General features: G+C 40.1%; 1 protein-coding gene across 1 annotated transcript; it reads right to left on the bottom strand.

The window, feature by feature from the left end:
* Positions 1-11,489: 11,489 nt before the first annotated feature.
* On the bottom strand, positions 11,490-13,101 carry LOC140711410 (putative G antigen family E member 3). The gene is made up of 3 exons (XM_073014356.1): positions 12,922-13,101; positions 12,471-12,579; positions 11,490-11,723 (listed from the first exon to the last, which is right to left on the bottom strand). The coding sequence occupies exons 1-3, from the start codon at positions 13,003-13,005 to the stop codon at positions 11,581-11,583; spliced, it is 336 nt and encodes a 111-aa protein (XP_072870457.1). The 5' UTR covers positions 13,006-13,101; the 3' UTR covers positions 11,490-11,580.
* Positions 13,102-15,175: the final 2,074 nt, after the last annotated feature.

The following is a 15,175-nucleotide window of genomic DNA, read 5'->3' as shown; positions in this document are numbered from 1 at the left end:
TATTTGTTAAAAACAGACCTCTATAAAAATATCTGAAAATTACTGGCTGTTGGTTAAATCACTTACATACAAAAGTCAGAACATGTTTTCAAATCTTTTTTAAAAAATGACACATAAAATCGTATATATTTATCACGTATAACATGAAGCTTTAAAATATATATACACATTGTGAAATGGCTACATCAAGCTAATTAATATCTGCATTACTTGAAATACCTGTGAAGACACTCGGTATCTACTCTCTTAGCATGTTTCATATCTTTCATATCATAATCCAATTAACTTTGACCCAATTTTTCTCCATCTCTTGAAGTCCTGGCCTCAAGTGATCCTTCTGCCTCGGCCTCCCAAAGTGCTGGAATTAAAACCATGAGCCAGCACACCTGGCCCTCTATCTCTAATAGTGTGTAAGGCAGCCATTTGGGGTGTGAACTACCTTCAAACAATGTTTAGACGTGAAGTAAGATATTAAAGTAGCAGTAATTTTACCTCTGTGTCACAAAAAATATAATATTGTGAAAACAGACACCCTCTAGTTTGCATCTTAATTGAACAACATACCTGCTTCCAGCACTTTAGTGGGATCAGAAGTGGGCAGAGTCCCCTCCCTGACATCAGGACCATCTCCAGGCTCATCCTCTATCTTAAGCAGAGCCAGTTCCTGTTGAAAAGCTTCCACGTCAGGCCCTTAAAACATAAAAAGGTCATCAGTTTACAAATTAAAACGTGAACTATGAACGAGGAAATGATAATGTGTATTCCCTCATCATTATGAAATAAAACCTGTAGGCTAATTATTTCAGGAGTCTGTTGCCAGGAAAACAGGAAAGCAGAGATGTTCTAACATCACCCTTTCCTTTCCCAAGGCTGGCCCTAGACAACTTACTTGCCCCTTTTGTACTCATTTGCTCTTATTCTTATCACATTAAATCAGTGATTTGTTTGAGTCAGTCTGACTAGACTATGAGCTTTAGGCTACAGTTTGGCACTGACGTTTCCAGCACTTAGTAACATGGCATGACGAAGCATTAATAAATGTGTATTAAAAAGTTTCTTAAAAAACACATGAGATGTCTGCAGATGGCAGACTAGGAAGCTACAAGGAGCCATTCTTCCACAGAAACATAAAATACAAAACAAACCAAAAAACAGAAAATGACTGAACAAACCATACAGGAGCTCTGGAAAACACTCACGGGCTTATGACAACCATGCAAGTACCCAATCAATAAAAAGCCTCTGTCAAAATGGTAGGAAAGTTTTGTGGCTTTCTATGTGTCCTTGTCCCACCCCTCCCCACAGCAGCAGCAGGAAATGTTTAAGATTCCTTCCTAATGTTTTCTGGCCTCCTGTTACAGGTATGTCATAAAGTATAATGCATAAATATACCTCCACCACCCACAAGCATTATTCTCCACTCTCCCTTCACCTTGAACAGCAGGTGCTCCTTCATTTTCGATCTCCCCACTAGGTGCAATACCCTGATTTTCAGTTGGTGCTTCCTCTTCTTGACGTTTTTCCTCAGTGGGCTGCTGGACCTAAGGGTGTAAGTGTGTGTGCGAATAAAAACTCAATAATATAAATACACAAATGTATATGTGCATCGAATCATAAATCTAAAGATATTCTTCCAACAGACGTATATATATATATACACACACACAGAGAGAGAGAGAGAGGGACAGGGAGAGAGAGAGAGAGAGAGGGAGAGAAAGAGAGAGAGAAATATTCATATCCATACAGGTAACACCAGAATATAATATTCCTGAACCAAAGTTTCCTTCATGAGATGCAATCATCATTTTTTATCAGCATGGAACCCCTGGACCAGTGCATGCACACTAGCTCAAATATATTTTGTAAAATAAATTGTGTTAATAGAAAACATCAAATGTTAAAGGACTCACAATCACAGATTCAACCGGCTGGGAAGACTCTTGTTCATTTCCTCTTTCTGAGGATTGGGATCTTGTTCTTACACGCTCACTCATATTTCCCACTGAAAACAGAATATTGTTAGTTGGAAAAAGTGTGTAAGAACTTAGCTATATATAGGAACATTCCATGGCAAAATGGTGATTTGTACTTTTAAAATTTTGAATTTATCTTAATTTTGAAAATATTTTCAAAATAATTCACAGAGCAATGATAAGTACTCATGCTTTCCAATCAAACTAAGGACAGATTTGTTTGTATCACAGTTGAAGAGGCACAGAAATCACCTTAACGCCATAGCAAAAGACAGAAGACATTTCTGAGTTTTGGTTTCACAATCAGACTCTCCATCATGAAGACATTTAGGAAAACACGGGCAGAGAATTGAAACGGAAATGACTACTGCTTTCGTCCCACTCTGATTTGCTAGGCCCATTTCACCCCCACACCCTTCCCAAAATCGAGTCTTGCTGGAAAGCACAGCCTCACCCATTCCTTCCCATGACGTTCACGGCGGAGGTGAGAAATTGTGAAACAGAGTGAACGTTATGCTCCTCACGGGACACCTCTGCCAGGCACTCTACAGACCTCAGGGCTGCAGTCACCAGCCCACAGCGTTCCCAGTTCCCAGGCCCCTTCCTTACCAAACACGCTGTCCCTTTCCGCGCCCCTACCTAGGAGTCTAGGAACTGTCCTGTCTCAGAGGGTTCCGGGAGTTTCCGGGACTCAGACACCTCTAACAGCACCCGCAGCACTCGCCCCATCTTCACGAGATCCCTCCCCTCTGCGGCCCACCTTCCTCCCTCGTCCCAGCCCAGCCACAATGAGGAGTCCCATGGTGGCATCTCGACCTGGGTGGAGCCGGACGAGGCCCTTTTCCCTCAGAAGCCACGGACTGTGCTGCAGGACCTGTCCAAAGCCAGCTGGCTCCTCCACACACTCACTCACAAGTAAAATCCCAGGAAGACCGCTCTGTGGACCTACCGGCTGCGTCTCAATCAGTGAGAAAGAATCAAGATGGCGGAAAGAATGAAGACACGACCTCTCCTTGCAGAGCTCTGCGTGGACAGAAGGTGGGCAGCAAGGCGCATGCGCAACAACAGACACGCCTACCAACAGACATGCGCAGCAACAGGTCTGTGCAGCATGCGCACTGAGGGGGGCATTCGCCTCGTGACTGAAGTTTTCGTGACTGAAGTTTTCCTGCCTCTGTGGAGAAACTAAACCACCAGTGCTCCTGACATCGAAAATGAACTTGGAAAGCACTTTTCTTTTTCTCCCGCCCAACCTTTCTTTGCCTTCCAGTGACTTTGGAGAACATGAGCCCCTGCTTACTCTAATAATGTGTTTCACAAAAATTCACCATCACAGAAATAAATCTTAAATATTTTAATACCTGTTTTATATACGCTTCCAGAAATCATTTTCTTGCCTCCTTCACGAGTTTGCTGTCATGCTTGCAGTGGTGTTACCCACTCCAATACGATAAGACATTCATAGTTTTTGGTTGCATTATTGTACGTTCAAAATCATTGATCCAGCTGGACAACATTAAAGTGGTAGGAATTCAACCTTAATTGTTGAATCCCTGTTTCACCCACTGTTTTGAAATGGCTCTTTTATCATCACCTACATCCCCACTCAATTTTGTATGTAACTCTCTTCTTTTAATTTTCTTCCATTGAGTTGTTTATACCTGTACTACTACTGCACTATTTTAATTGCTGTAGCTTAATGGTATTTGAAATGTGAAGTAATGCTTGCCCTCCCTCACTGATTTCTCCTTTTCTATCAACTCTGACACATTGGTCTTTCAGATGAACTGCAGAATCATTTGATCAGGTGCTAAAATATTCCTGTTGAGATACTAGTTACCATTTTTATATCACATGTTAACTCTGCAACAATAGCCATCTTTCTATTTTGGAATCTCTCAAACAAACAAACAAAAAAAGCCACTCCTCAATTCCTCAAGTCTTTTAACATATCCCACACAATGACTGTGTTATTTGCTTCATATTACTTCTTCACATTCAAATTAAATTTATTCATGGGCATTTTTATTTTTCCATTCCATTGCCACGTGTTTGCTTTTACTCCACTGTGTTTTTCACACAAGTCAAACAATCTCTGTTTGCAAACAATATGATTCCATAATTAGAAAATCCCAGACTCTCTGCCCAAAATCTGCTTGATCTTATAAACAACTTCAGGAAAGCTTCAAGATAGAAAATTAACGTACAAAAACAGGAGCGTTTCTGTACACCAACTACCTTGAAGCTCGGAGCCAAATCAGAAACACAATTCCATTCATAATTGCCCAGAAAGAATAAAATACCTAGGAATACAGTTAACCAGGGAGGAGTACCATCTCTACTATGGGAACTAGAAAACACTGCTCAAAGAAATCAGAGATGACACAAACAAATGGAAAACATTCCATGCTCGTGAACAGGAAGAATTTTGTCAAAATGGCCAATCTCACCAAAGCAATTCATACATTCAGTGATATTCCTATTAAACTACCAATGACATTCCTCACGGAATTAGAAAAAAAAAAAAAACTACTTTAAAATTCATATGGAGCCAAAAAGGAGCCTAAATAGCCAAGGCAATCCTAAACAAAAAGAATGCAGCCACAGCATCATATTACCTGACTTCAGAGTATAATACAAGGCCATGGTAAACGAAACAGCATGCTATCAATACCAAAACAGTCACAAAGACCAATGAAATAGAATACACAGCCCAGAAATAATGCTGCACACCTCACGCCTATTACCATCTGATCTTCAACAAAGTTGACAAAACAAGCAATGTAGACAGGACTCTCTATCCAATAAATGGTGCTATATGTCAAAGATTGAAACAGGACCACCTCTTATTAAGAAAAACTAACTGAAGGTGGATTCAGAAACTAAATGTAAAACCCAAATTCATAAAAATCCTGGAAGACCCAGGCATTCTCATCCTGGACGTAGGAAGGAGCAAAGATTTCATAATGAAGATGCCAAAAGCAATTGCAACATTGCAACAAAGCAAACATTGACAAATGGAATGTAATGAAACTAAAGAGCTCCTGCACAGCAAAAAAACAAAACAAAACAGAACAAAAAACAACTATCCACAGAGACAACACACAACACAGAGAATGGGAGAAACTATTTACAAACTATGCATCTATCTAAGGTCTCGTATCCACAATCTATAAAGAACTTAAAGAAATTTACACAAAACAAAAACAAAAAAAATAAAAAGACACGCCATGTGCGGTGCCTCACACTTCTAATCCCAGCACTTTCGAAGGCCAAGATGGGCAGATCACTGGAAGCTAGGATTTCGAGACCAGCCTGGCAAACATGAAAAACCCTGGCTCTACCATAAAATACAAACATTAGCTGGGAGAGGTGGTGCGTGCCTGTAATCCCAGATAATAGCGTGGCTGAGGCAGCAGAATAGCTTGAACCCAGGAAGTGAAGGTTGCAGTGAGTGGAGATCGTGCTATTGCTCTCCAGTCTGGGCAACAGACCGAGACTGCGTCTCAATAAACAAAACAAAAGAACCCATACCAGTAAAAAGTGGGCCAAGGACATGAACAGACACATTCAAAGGAAGACATGCATGAGGCCACAGCATATGAAATAAAGCTCAAAGTCACTGACTACTGGAGAAATACAATTCAAACCACAATGAGATAGCATCTCACACCAGGCAGAATGGCTATTATTAAAAAGTAAAAAAAAATAATAACAGATGCTGGTGACATTGTAGAGAAAAAGAAACACTTATTCACTGTTGGTGGAAGTGTAAATTAGTTCAACCATCGTGGGAAACAGTGTGCTGATTTCCCAGAGACCTGGGATATTATCCAGGAGAACTTCCCCAATCTAGCAAGACAGGACAACATTCAAATTCACGAAATACAGAGAACACTACTCTGTTACTCCTTGGGAAGAGCAACCTGAAGACAACAATCATCAGATTCTTCAAGGTTGAAACAAAAGGAAAAATGTTAAGGGCAGCCACAGAGAAAGGTCAGGTTACCTACGAAGGAGAGCCCATCAGACTAACAGCGGATCTCTCTACAGAAACCCTACAAGCCAGAAGAGAGTGGGGGCCAATATTCAACATTCATAAAGAAAAGAATTTTCAACCCGGAATTTCATACCCAGCAAAGCTAAGCTTCATAAGGGAAGGAGAAACAAAATCCTTTCCAGGACAGCAAATGCTGAGGGAGTTTGTCACCGTCAGGCCTGCCTTACAAGAGCTCCTGAAGGAAGCACTAAATATGAAAAGGAAAAACCAGTACCAGCCACTGAAAAACAAACAGAAATATAAAGACAATGACACTATGAAGTGAAGACACTGCATCAACTAATGTGCAAAATAACCAGCTAGCATCATGATGACAGGATCAAATTCACACATAACAATATTAATCTTAAATGTAGAGACTGGCACATTGGATAAAATGTCAAGACCCATCGGTGTGATACATACCGATGTTTGACCCATCTCACGTGCAAAGGACACACAGGCTCAAAATAAAGGGATGGAGGAATATTGATCAAGAAAATGGAAAGCAAAAAAAAAAAAAGCAGGGGTTGCAATCCCAGTCTCTGATAAAACAGACTTTAAACCAACAAAATACAAAATTAGCTTGGCATGGTGGTGCATGCCTGTAATCGCAGCTACTAGTGTGGCTGAGGCAGGAGAATCACTTCAAACAGGGAGGCAGAGGTTGCAGTGAGCAGAGACCATGCAACTGCACTCCAGCCTAGGCAACAGACTGAGACTCTATCTCAGAAAACAAAACAAAACAAAAAATAATACCACTAAAAAGTGGCCCAAGGACAGGAACAAACACATTTTAAAAAAGACATGCATGCGGCCAACAAACATATGAAATAAAGTTCAAAACCACTGATCATTAGAGAAGTGCAATTCAAGCCACAATGACATATCATCTCCCACCAATCAGAATGGCTATTATTCAAAAGTAAAAAATAAAATAAAATTTAAAAAATAACAGGTGCTGGTGATGTTGTGGAGGAAAAGAAACCCTTAAGCACTGTTGGTGGAAGTGTACATTAGTTCAACTATTGTGGGAAACAGTGTGCTCATTCCCCAGAGACCTAAAAACAGAACTACCATTCGATCCAAGCAATCCCATTACTGGGTATACAGTCAAAGGGATATAAACTGTTCTGTTATAAAGACACATGCACACATATGTTTACTACAGCACTATTCACAATACCAAAGACATGGAATCAACCAAAAAGCCCATCAATGGTAGACTGGATAAAGAAAATGTAGTGCATATATACCACGGAATAGTATGCAGCCATAAAAATGAATGACACTATCTCCGTTGCTGGAATAAGGATGGAGCTGGAGGTCATTATACTTAGCAAAGCAAAGCACAAACAGAAAACTAAATACTGTATGTTCTCACTTATAAGTGGGATCTAAAAATGACAAAAAAATCAACACACACAGGAGAACAACAGACACTGGGGCCTACCAAAGACTGGAGGATGGGAGGAGGGAGAGGATCAGGAAAAATAGCTCATGAGTACCAGGCTTAATACCTGCGTGACAAAATAATCTGCACAACAAACCCCATGACACAAGTTCACCTGCATAACAAACCTGCACCACATGTATGTCTGAACTTAAAAGATACAAAAAGAATAAGAAAAAATAGATTTCAAAACAAAAACTTTGAGAAGAGACTAAAAGGTCACTATATAATAATAAAGGGCTCAATTCATCAAGAGGATATTAACAATTTTAAATATATATGCACCCAACACTTGAGCACCCAGATACATAAAACAAATGCAGTTAGAGCTAGAGAGAGACATAGGCCCCAATAAAACAATAGATGGAGACTTCAGCACCCCACATTCAGTATTGGACAGATCTGCCAAACAGAAACTCAACAACAAAAACAAAAAGTTAATCTGCACTATAGACACATGTATCTAATAGACATTTACAGAACATTTCATCCAACTGCTACAGAATACACATTCTTTTCCCCAGCACATGGATCATTCTCAAGGACAAGACCATAGGTTAGGTCTCAAAACACTAAAAAAAAAAACCTGAAATAATATCATGGATCTTGTCTGACCACAGTGGCATAAAACTAGAAATTAATAACAAGAGGAATTTTGGAAACTATACAAATACATGAAAACTGAATAATCGGATCCTGAATGAATAACGGGTCGATGAAGACGCTAAGAAGGAAATTTAAAAATTTATTGAAACAAATGACGATGGAAACACAACATACCAAAACCGATGGGATACAGCAAAAGCAGTACTCAGAAAGGGGTTTATAGCGTACATACAACCAAAGAGGTAAAAACTTCAAATAAACAATCTAACAATGCATCTTAAAGAGTTGCAAGAAAGAGCAAACCAAACCAAAAATTAGAAGAAGAAAAATAATGAAGATTCCAGTAGAAATAAATGAAATTGAAATGAAAAAAACCCCACAAAAGATCAATAAAACAAAAAGTTGTTTTTTTAATAAGTTAACCCAAATTGACAAACCATTAGCCAAGCTAAGAAAAAAAGAGAGAAACCCAAATAAATAAAACCAGAAATGAAAAAGGATTTGGGAGGCTGAGGCAGGTGGATCACTTGAGGCCGGGACCTCAAGACCAACTTCGCCAATATGGCAAACTCCATCTCTATATAAAAATAAAAATAATTAACCAGGCATGGCGGTAGGTGCCTGTAATCCCACCTACCACCAGGGTGGTGACTACGGTAACTGAAGCAAGATAATTGCTTGAACCCTGGAGGTGGAGGTTCTAGTAAGCTGAGACTCTGCTATTACACTCCAGCATGAGGACAAAAGGAGACTCTGTCTCGAGAAAAAAAAAGAAAAGAAAAGAAATGAAAAACAAGACGTTACAAAACTGATGCTGCAAACATTCAAAGGATCATAACTGGCTCCTACAAGAAACTCCATGCCTATAAATTGGAAAATCTAGAAAAAAGTGGACTAATTCCTAGATACATACAACCTCTCAAGACTGAACCAGGAAGAAATCCATAACCTGAAGCAACAAGATCAAAGCCATAATAAAAGTCTTCCAGTAAAGAAACACCTGGACCTGATGGCTTCACTACTGAATTCTACCCAACGTTTAAAGAAGGAATAATACCAATCCTACTCAAACAACTTTGAAAAATAGAAGAGGAGGGGATAGTTCCAAACTCATTCTATGAGGCCAGTATTACCCTGATACCAAAACCAGACAAAGACACATCAAAAAAAGAAAACTACAGGGCAAAACCGCTGATGAATATTGATGCAGAAATCCTCAACAAAATACCAGCAAATCAAATTTAACAATACGTTAGAAAGAATCATCATCATGACCAAGTGAGATTTATTCCTGGGATGGAAGGATGGTTTAACATACACAAATTAATGTATGTGATAAATCACATCAATGGAATGATAGACAAAAACCATATAATCATTTCAATTGATGCTGAAAAGCATTTAATAAATCTCAGTGTGTCATCATGATACAAATGCTGAAAACACCGGTGAAAGAAGGAACATACTTCATTGTAATAAAAGTCATATACCACAGACCCACAGCTAGTATTGAAGTGCCTCGTTGCCTGGGGTAACACCCAGAGTTCTTGGACTCACAGCCAAGGAAATCAAGGACATGGGCACGCCAAGAGTGAGGTGTAGAGCAGAAAGTTAACAGGAGAAACAAAGAGAACAGCTTTCTACTGCAGAGAGGGGTCCCAGACAAAAACAGTTGCCATCCTGCAATGAAATGCAGGGGTTTTTATAGATGAGCTAGTGGGGAGGCTGTATCTGATCACCCACAGGGGGTACAAACAACCGGTTAGGACCAGGTGTACCATCTGCATAGGGTGTGAATCTCTGGCAGCCCCCACCCTAATCTTTTATTATGCAGGCGGGTCCTCAGCCTGGGCTACTCCATGTTGCTCATTTCGTTCTTACCGTGCATGTGCTAAAAAAGGGGAGGTGGAAAGCCCACGGTGGACATGCCTGGCCCCACATGGCCTTTTCTATCTGTGCAGCTGTTGGCATCCCATTATGAAAGCTTCCAGCTTCCTATCTATCTATGATAGAAAATCAATGTACCAACATTTTATCTCCATGTACCATCTCAAACACAGTATTTAAACGTTCAAAAAAGATACAATTCTCAAGACTATTAAAGATCCAGAAATAAATTTAACAAAAATGTGCAAGGATTCCTTGCAGAAAACTGTAAAACTTTATTAAGAGAATGCTATCAGTCAAATTTCCAGCATAACAATAATATTCTTGGTTTCAGTCTTCATTTCTCTTGGTGTAAACCTATGGTTGCGCATCACCTAAAACATAAATATACAATTAGGACCCGTTACTCAGCAGATTTTTATTCATATGACACTAGCGGTATACAACTACCATGTTGATGAACTAATATCAGAACCCTGAGGGTGACCCTTTAGCCGACATCCAGTTAACCTCTGAATAAACTCTAAAGGTAGACTTCCAGGCCTATTAACAATATTTTTAATTCATGCCACTTTTTCTAGTAGAATAAGGAAACAAAGAGACTATTCAACTTCAGAATGAATTCAATCCAGTGAATCTATTTGTATGTATAAGTGGAAAGCAAAAACAAACAAACAAAAAAAACACATACTTTCAATGAAAATTCAATGAAACAAAACCCCAAGGGAAAAGGTATTTTTAAAGTATCATTTAAATATTTTGATATAAAATAACTCTTGAATACAGAATATGTTTAGAACTGCCTATGTGAAGGAAATAGAAAAGTCAGCATTACATTTGTTTTGTGTCTCTTGTGAAAAAGTGTATAAACGTTACTTTGGACTAGTTTAGCCATTATGCAGTTGCTTTAAGTAGGGCGAACATTTGTCACTACTTTCACCGGAACTCCTGCCTCTTTACATGCCTAAAGGCAGTTCATTTTATACAGTAAAGTGAATACCCATGCTAGCTGTAAAACATTACCATCACAGTTAACATCACAAAATAAACTGATGCTTATTATAAACACGTTACATATTTGTTAAAAACAGACCTCTATAAAAATATCTGAAAATTACTGGCTGTTGGTTAAATCACTTACATACAAAAGTCAGAACATGTTTTCAAATCTTTTTTAAAAAATGACACATAAAATCGTATATATTTATCACGTATAACATGAAGCTTTAAAATATATATACACATTGTGAAATGGCTACATCAAGCTAATTAATATCTGCATTACTTGAAATACCTGTGAAGACACTCGGTATCTACTCTCTTAGCATGTTTCATATCTTTCATATCATAATCCAATTAACTTTGACCCAATTTTTCTCCATCTCTTGAAGTCCTGGCCTCAAGTGATCCTTCTGCCTCGGCCTCCCAAAGTGCTGGAATTAAAACCATGAGCCAGCACACCTGGCCCTCTATCTCTAATAGTGTGTAAGGCAGCCATTTGGGGTGTGAACTACCTTCAAACAATGTTTAGACGTGAAGTAAGATATTAAAGTAGCAGTAATTTTACCTCTGTGTCACAAAAAATATAATATTGTGAAAACAGACACCCTCTAGTTTGCATCTTAATTGAACAACATACCTGCTTCCAGCACTTTAGTGGGATCAGAAGTGGGCAGAGTCCCCTCCCTGACATCAGGACCATCTCCAGGCTCATCCTCTATCTTAAGTAGAGCCAGTTCCTGTTGAAAAGCTTCCACGTCAGGCCCTTAAAACATAAAAAGGTCATCAGTTTACAAATTAAAACGTGAACTATGAACGAGGAAATGATAATGTGTATTCCCTCACCATTATGAAATAAAAACATGTAGGCTAATTATTTCAGGAGTCTGTTGCCAGGAAAACAGGAAAGCAGAGATGTTCAAACATCACCCTTTCCTTTCCCAAGGCTGACACTGGACAACTTACTTGTCCCTTTTGTACTCGTTTGTTCTTATTCTTATCACATTAAATCAGTGATTTGTTTGAGTCAGTCTGACTAGACTATGAGCTTTAGGCTACAGTTTGGCACTGACGTTTCCAGCACTTAGTAAATCACATGGCATGAGGAAGCATTAATAAATGTGTATTAAAAAGTTTCTTAAAAAATATATGAGATGTCCGCAGATGGCAGACTAGGAAGCTACAAGGAGCCATTCTTCCACAGAAACATAAAATACAAAACAAACCGAAAAACAGAAACTGACTGAACAAACCATACAGGAGCTCTGGAAAACACTCACAGGCTTATGACAACCATGCAAGTACCCAATCGATAAAAAGCCTCTGTCAAAATGGTAGGAAAGTTTTGTGGCTTTTTATGTGTCCTTCTCCCACCCCTCCCCACAGCAGCAGCAGGAAATGTTTAAGATTCCTTCCTAATGTTTTCTGGCCTCCTGTTACGGATATGTCATAAAATATAATGCATAAATATACCTCCACCACCCACAAGCATTATTCTCCACTCTCCCTTCACCTTGAACAGCAGGTGCTCCTTCATTTTCGATCTCCCCACTAGGTGCAATACCCTGATTTTCAGTTGGTGCTTCCTCTTCTTGACGTTTTTCCTCAGTGGGCTGCTGGACCTAAGGGTGTAAGTGTGTGTGCGAATAAAAACTCAATAATATAAACACACAAATGTATATGTGCATCGAATCATAAATCTAAAGATATTCTTCCAACAGACAGATATATATATATACACACACACACACAGAGAAAGAGAGAGAGAGAGAGAGAGAGAAATATCCATATCCATACAGGTAACACCAGAATATAATATTCCTGAACCAAAGTTTCCTTCATGAGATGCAATCATCATTTTTTTATCAGCATGGAACCCCTGGACCAGTGCATGCACACTAGCTCAAATATATTTTGTAAAATAAATTGTGTTAATAGAAAACATCAAATGTTAAAGGACTCACAATCACAGATTCAACCGGCTGGGAAGACTCTTGTTCATTTCCTCTTTCTGAGGATTGGGATCTTGTTCTTACACGCTCACTCATATTTCCCACTGAAAACAGAATATTGTTAGTTGGAAAAAGTGTGTAAGAACTTAGCTATATATAGGAACATTCCATGGCAAAATGGTGATTTGTACTTTTAAAATTTTGAATTTATCTTAATTTTGAAAATATTTTCAAAATAATTCACAGAGCAATGATAAGTACTCATGCTTTCCAATCAAACTAAGGACAGATTTGTTTGTATCACAGTTGAAGAGGCACAGAAATCACCTTAACGCCATAGCAAAAGACAGAAGACATTTCTGAGTTTTGGTTTCACAATCAGACTCTCCATCATGAAGACATTTAGGAAAACACGGGCAGAGAATTGAAACGGAAATGACTACTGCTTTCGTCCCACTCTGATTTGCTAGGCCCATTTCACCCCCACACCCTTCCCAAAATCGAGTCTTGCTGGAAAGCACCGCCTCACCCATTCCTTCCCATGACGTTCACGGCGGAGGTGAGAAATTGCGAAACAGAGTGAACGTTATGCTCCTCACGGGACACCTCTGCCAGGCACTCTACAGACCTCAGGGCCGCAGTCACCAGCCCACAGCGTTCCCAGTTCCCAGGCCCCTTCCTTACCAAACACGCTGTCCCTTTCCGCGCCCCTACCTAGGAGTCTAGAAACTGTCCTGTCTCAGAGGGTTCCGGGAGTTTCCGGGACTCAGACACCTCTAACAGCACCCGCAGCACTCGCCCCATCTTCACGAGATCCCTCCCCTCTGCGGCCCACCTTCCTCCCTCGTCCCAGCCCAGCCACAATGAGGAGTCCCATGGTGGCATCTCGACCTGGGTGGAGCCGGACGAGGCCCTTTTCCCTCAGAAGCCACGGACTGTGCTGCAGGACCTGTCCAAAGCCAGCTGGCTCCTCCACACACTCACTCACAACTAAATTCCCAGGAAGACCGCTCTGTGGACCTACCGGCTGCGTCTCAATCAGTGAGAAAGAATCAAGATGGCGGAAAGAATGAAGACACGACCTCTCCTTGCAGAGCTCTGCGTGGACAGGTGGTGGGCAGCAAGGCGCATGCGCAACAACAGACACGCCTACCAACAGACATGCGCAGCAACAGGTCTGTGCAGCATGCGCACTGAGGGGGGCATTCGCCTCGTGACTGAAGCTTTCCTGCCTCTGTGGAGAACCTAAACCACCAGCGCTCCTGACATCGAAAATGAACTTGCAAAGCACTTTTCTTTTTCTCCCGCCCAACCTTTCTTTCCCTTCCAGTGGCTTTGGAGAAGATGAGTCCCAGCTTACTCTAATAATGTGTTTCAGAAAAATTCACCATCACAGAAATAAATCTTAAATATTTTAATACCTGTTTTATATACGCTTCCAGATATCATTTTCTTGCCTCCTTCACGAGTTTGCTGTCATGCTTGCAGTGGTGTTACCCACTCCAATACGATAAGACATTCATAGTTCTTGGTTGCATTACTGTACGTTCAAAATCATTGATCCAGCTGGACAACATTAAAGTGGTAGGAACTCAACCTTAGTTGTTGAATCCCGGTTTCACCCACTGTTTTGAAATGGCTCTTTTATCATCACCTACATCCCCACTCAATTTTGTATATAACTCTCTTAATTTTCTTCCACTGAGTTGTTTATACCTGTACCACTACTGCACTATTTTAATTGCTGTAGCTTAATGATATTTGAAATGTGAAGTAATGCTTGCCCTCCCTCACTGATTTCTCCTTTTCTATCAATTCTGACACATTGGTCTTTCAGATGAACTGCAGAATCATTTGATCAGGTACTAAAATATTCCTGTTGAGATACTAGTTACCATTTTTTTTTTTTTTTTTTTTTTTGAGGCGGAGTCTCGCTCTGTCGCCCAGGCTGGAGTGCAGTGGCCGGATCTCAGCTCACTGCAAGCTCCGCCTCCCGGGTTCACGCCATTCTCCTGCCTCAAGACTCCCGAGTAGCTGGGACTACAGGCGCCCGCCACCTCGCCCGGCTAGATTTTTGTATTTTTTAGTAGAGACGGGGTTTCACCGGGTTAGCCAGGATGGTCTTGATCTCCTGACCTCGTGATCCGCCCGTCTCGGCCTCCCAAAGTGCTGGGATTAGTTACCATTTTTATATCACATGTTAACTCTGCGACAATAGCCATCTTTCTATTTTAGAATCTCTCAATCAAAAAAAAAAAAAAAAAAA

This window comes from Chlorocebus sabaeus, unplaced genomic scaffold (genome assembly GCF_047675955.1).
Source record: "Chlorocebus sabaeus isolate Y175 unplaced genomic scaffold, mChlSab1.0.hap1 unalloc_scaffold_994, whole genome shotgun sequence".
Taxonomy (NCBI): domain Eukaryota; kingdom Metazoa; phylum Chordata; class Mammalia; order Primates; family Cercopithecidae; genus Chlorocebus; species Chlorocebus sabaeus.
Note: the sequence above shows the minus strand (reverse complement) of the source record. Positions and strands in the feature narration are given on the sequence as shown.

Excerpts from the sequence above, each read along its gene's own strand:
- LOC140711410 (XM_073014356.1), bottom strand. The coding sequence starts at position 13,005 with ATGAGTGAGCGTGTAAGAACAAGATCCCAATCCTCAGAAAGAGGAAAT. Across the intron at positions 12,580-12,921 it reads AGCCGGTTGAATCTGTGATT|GTCCAGCAGCCCACTGAGGA; the intron begins GTGAGTCCTTTA and ends TTACACCCTTAG. Across the intron at positions 11,724-12,470 it reads AGGAGCACCTGCTGTTCAAG|GGCCTGACGTGGAAGCTTTT; the intron begins GTGAAGGGAGAG and ends TTATGTTTTAAG.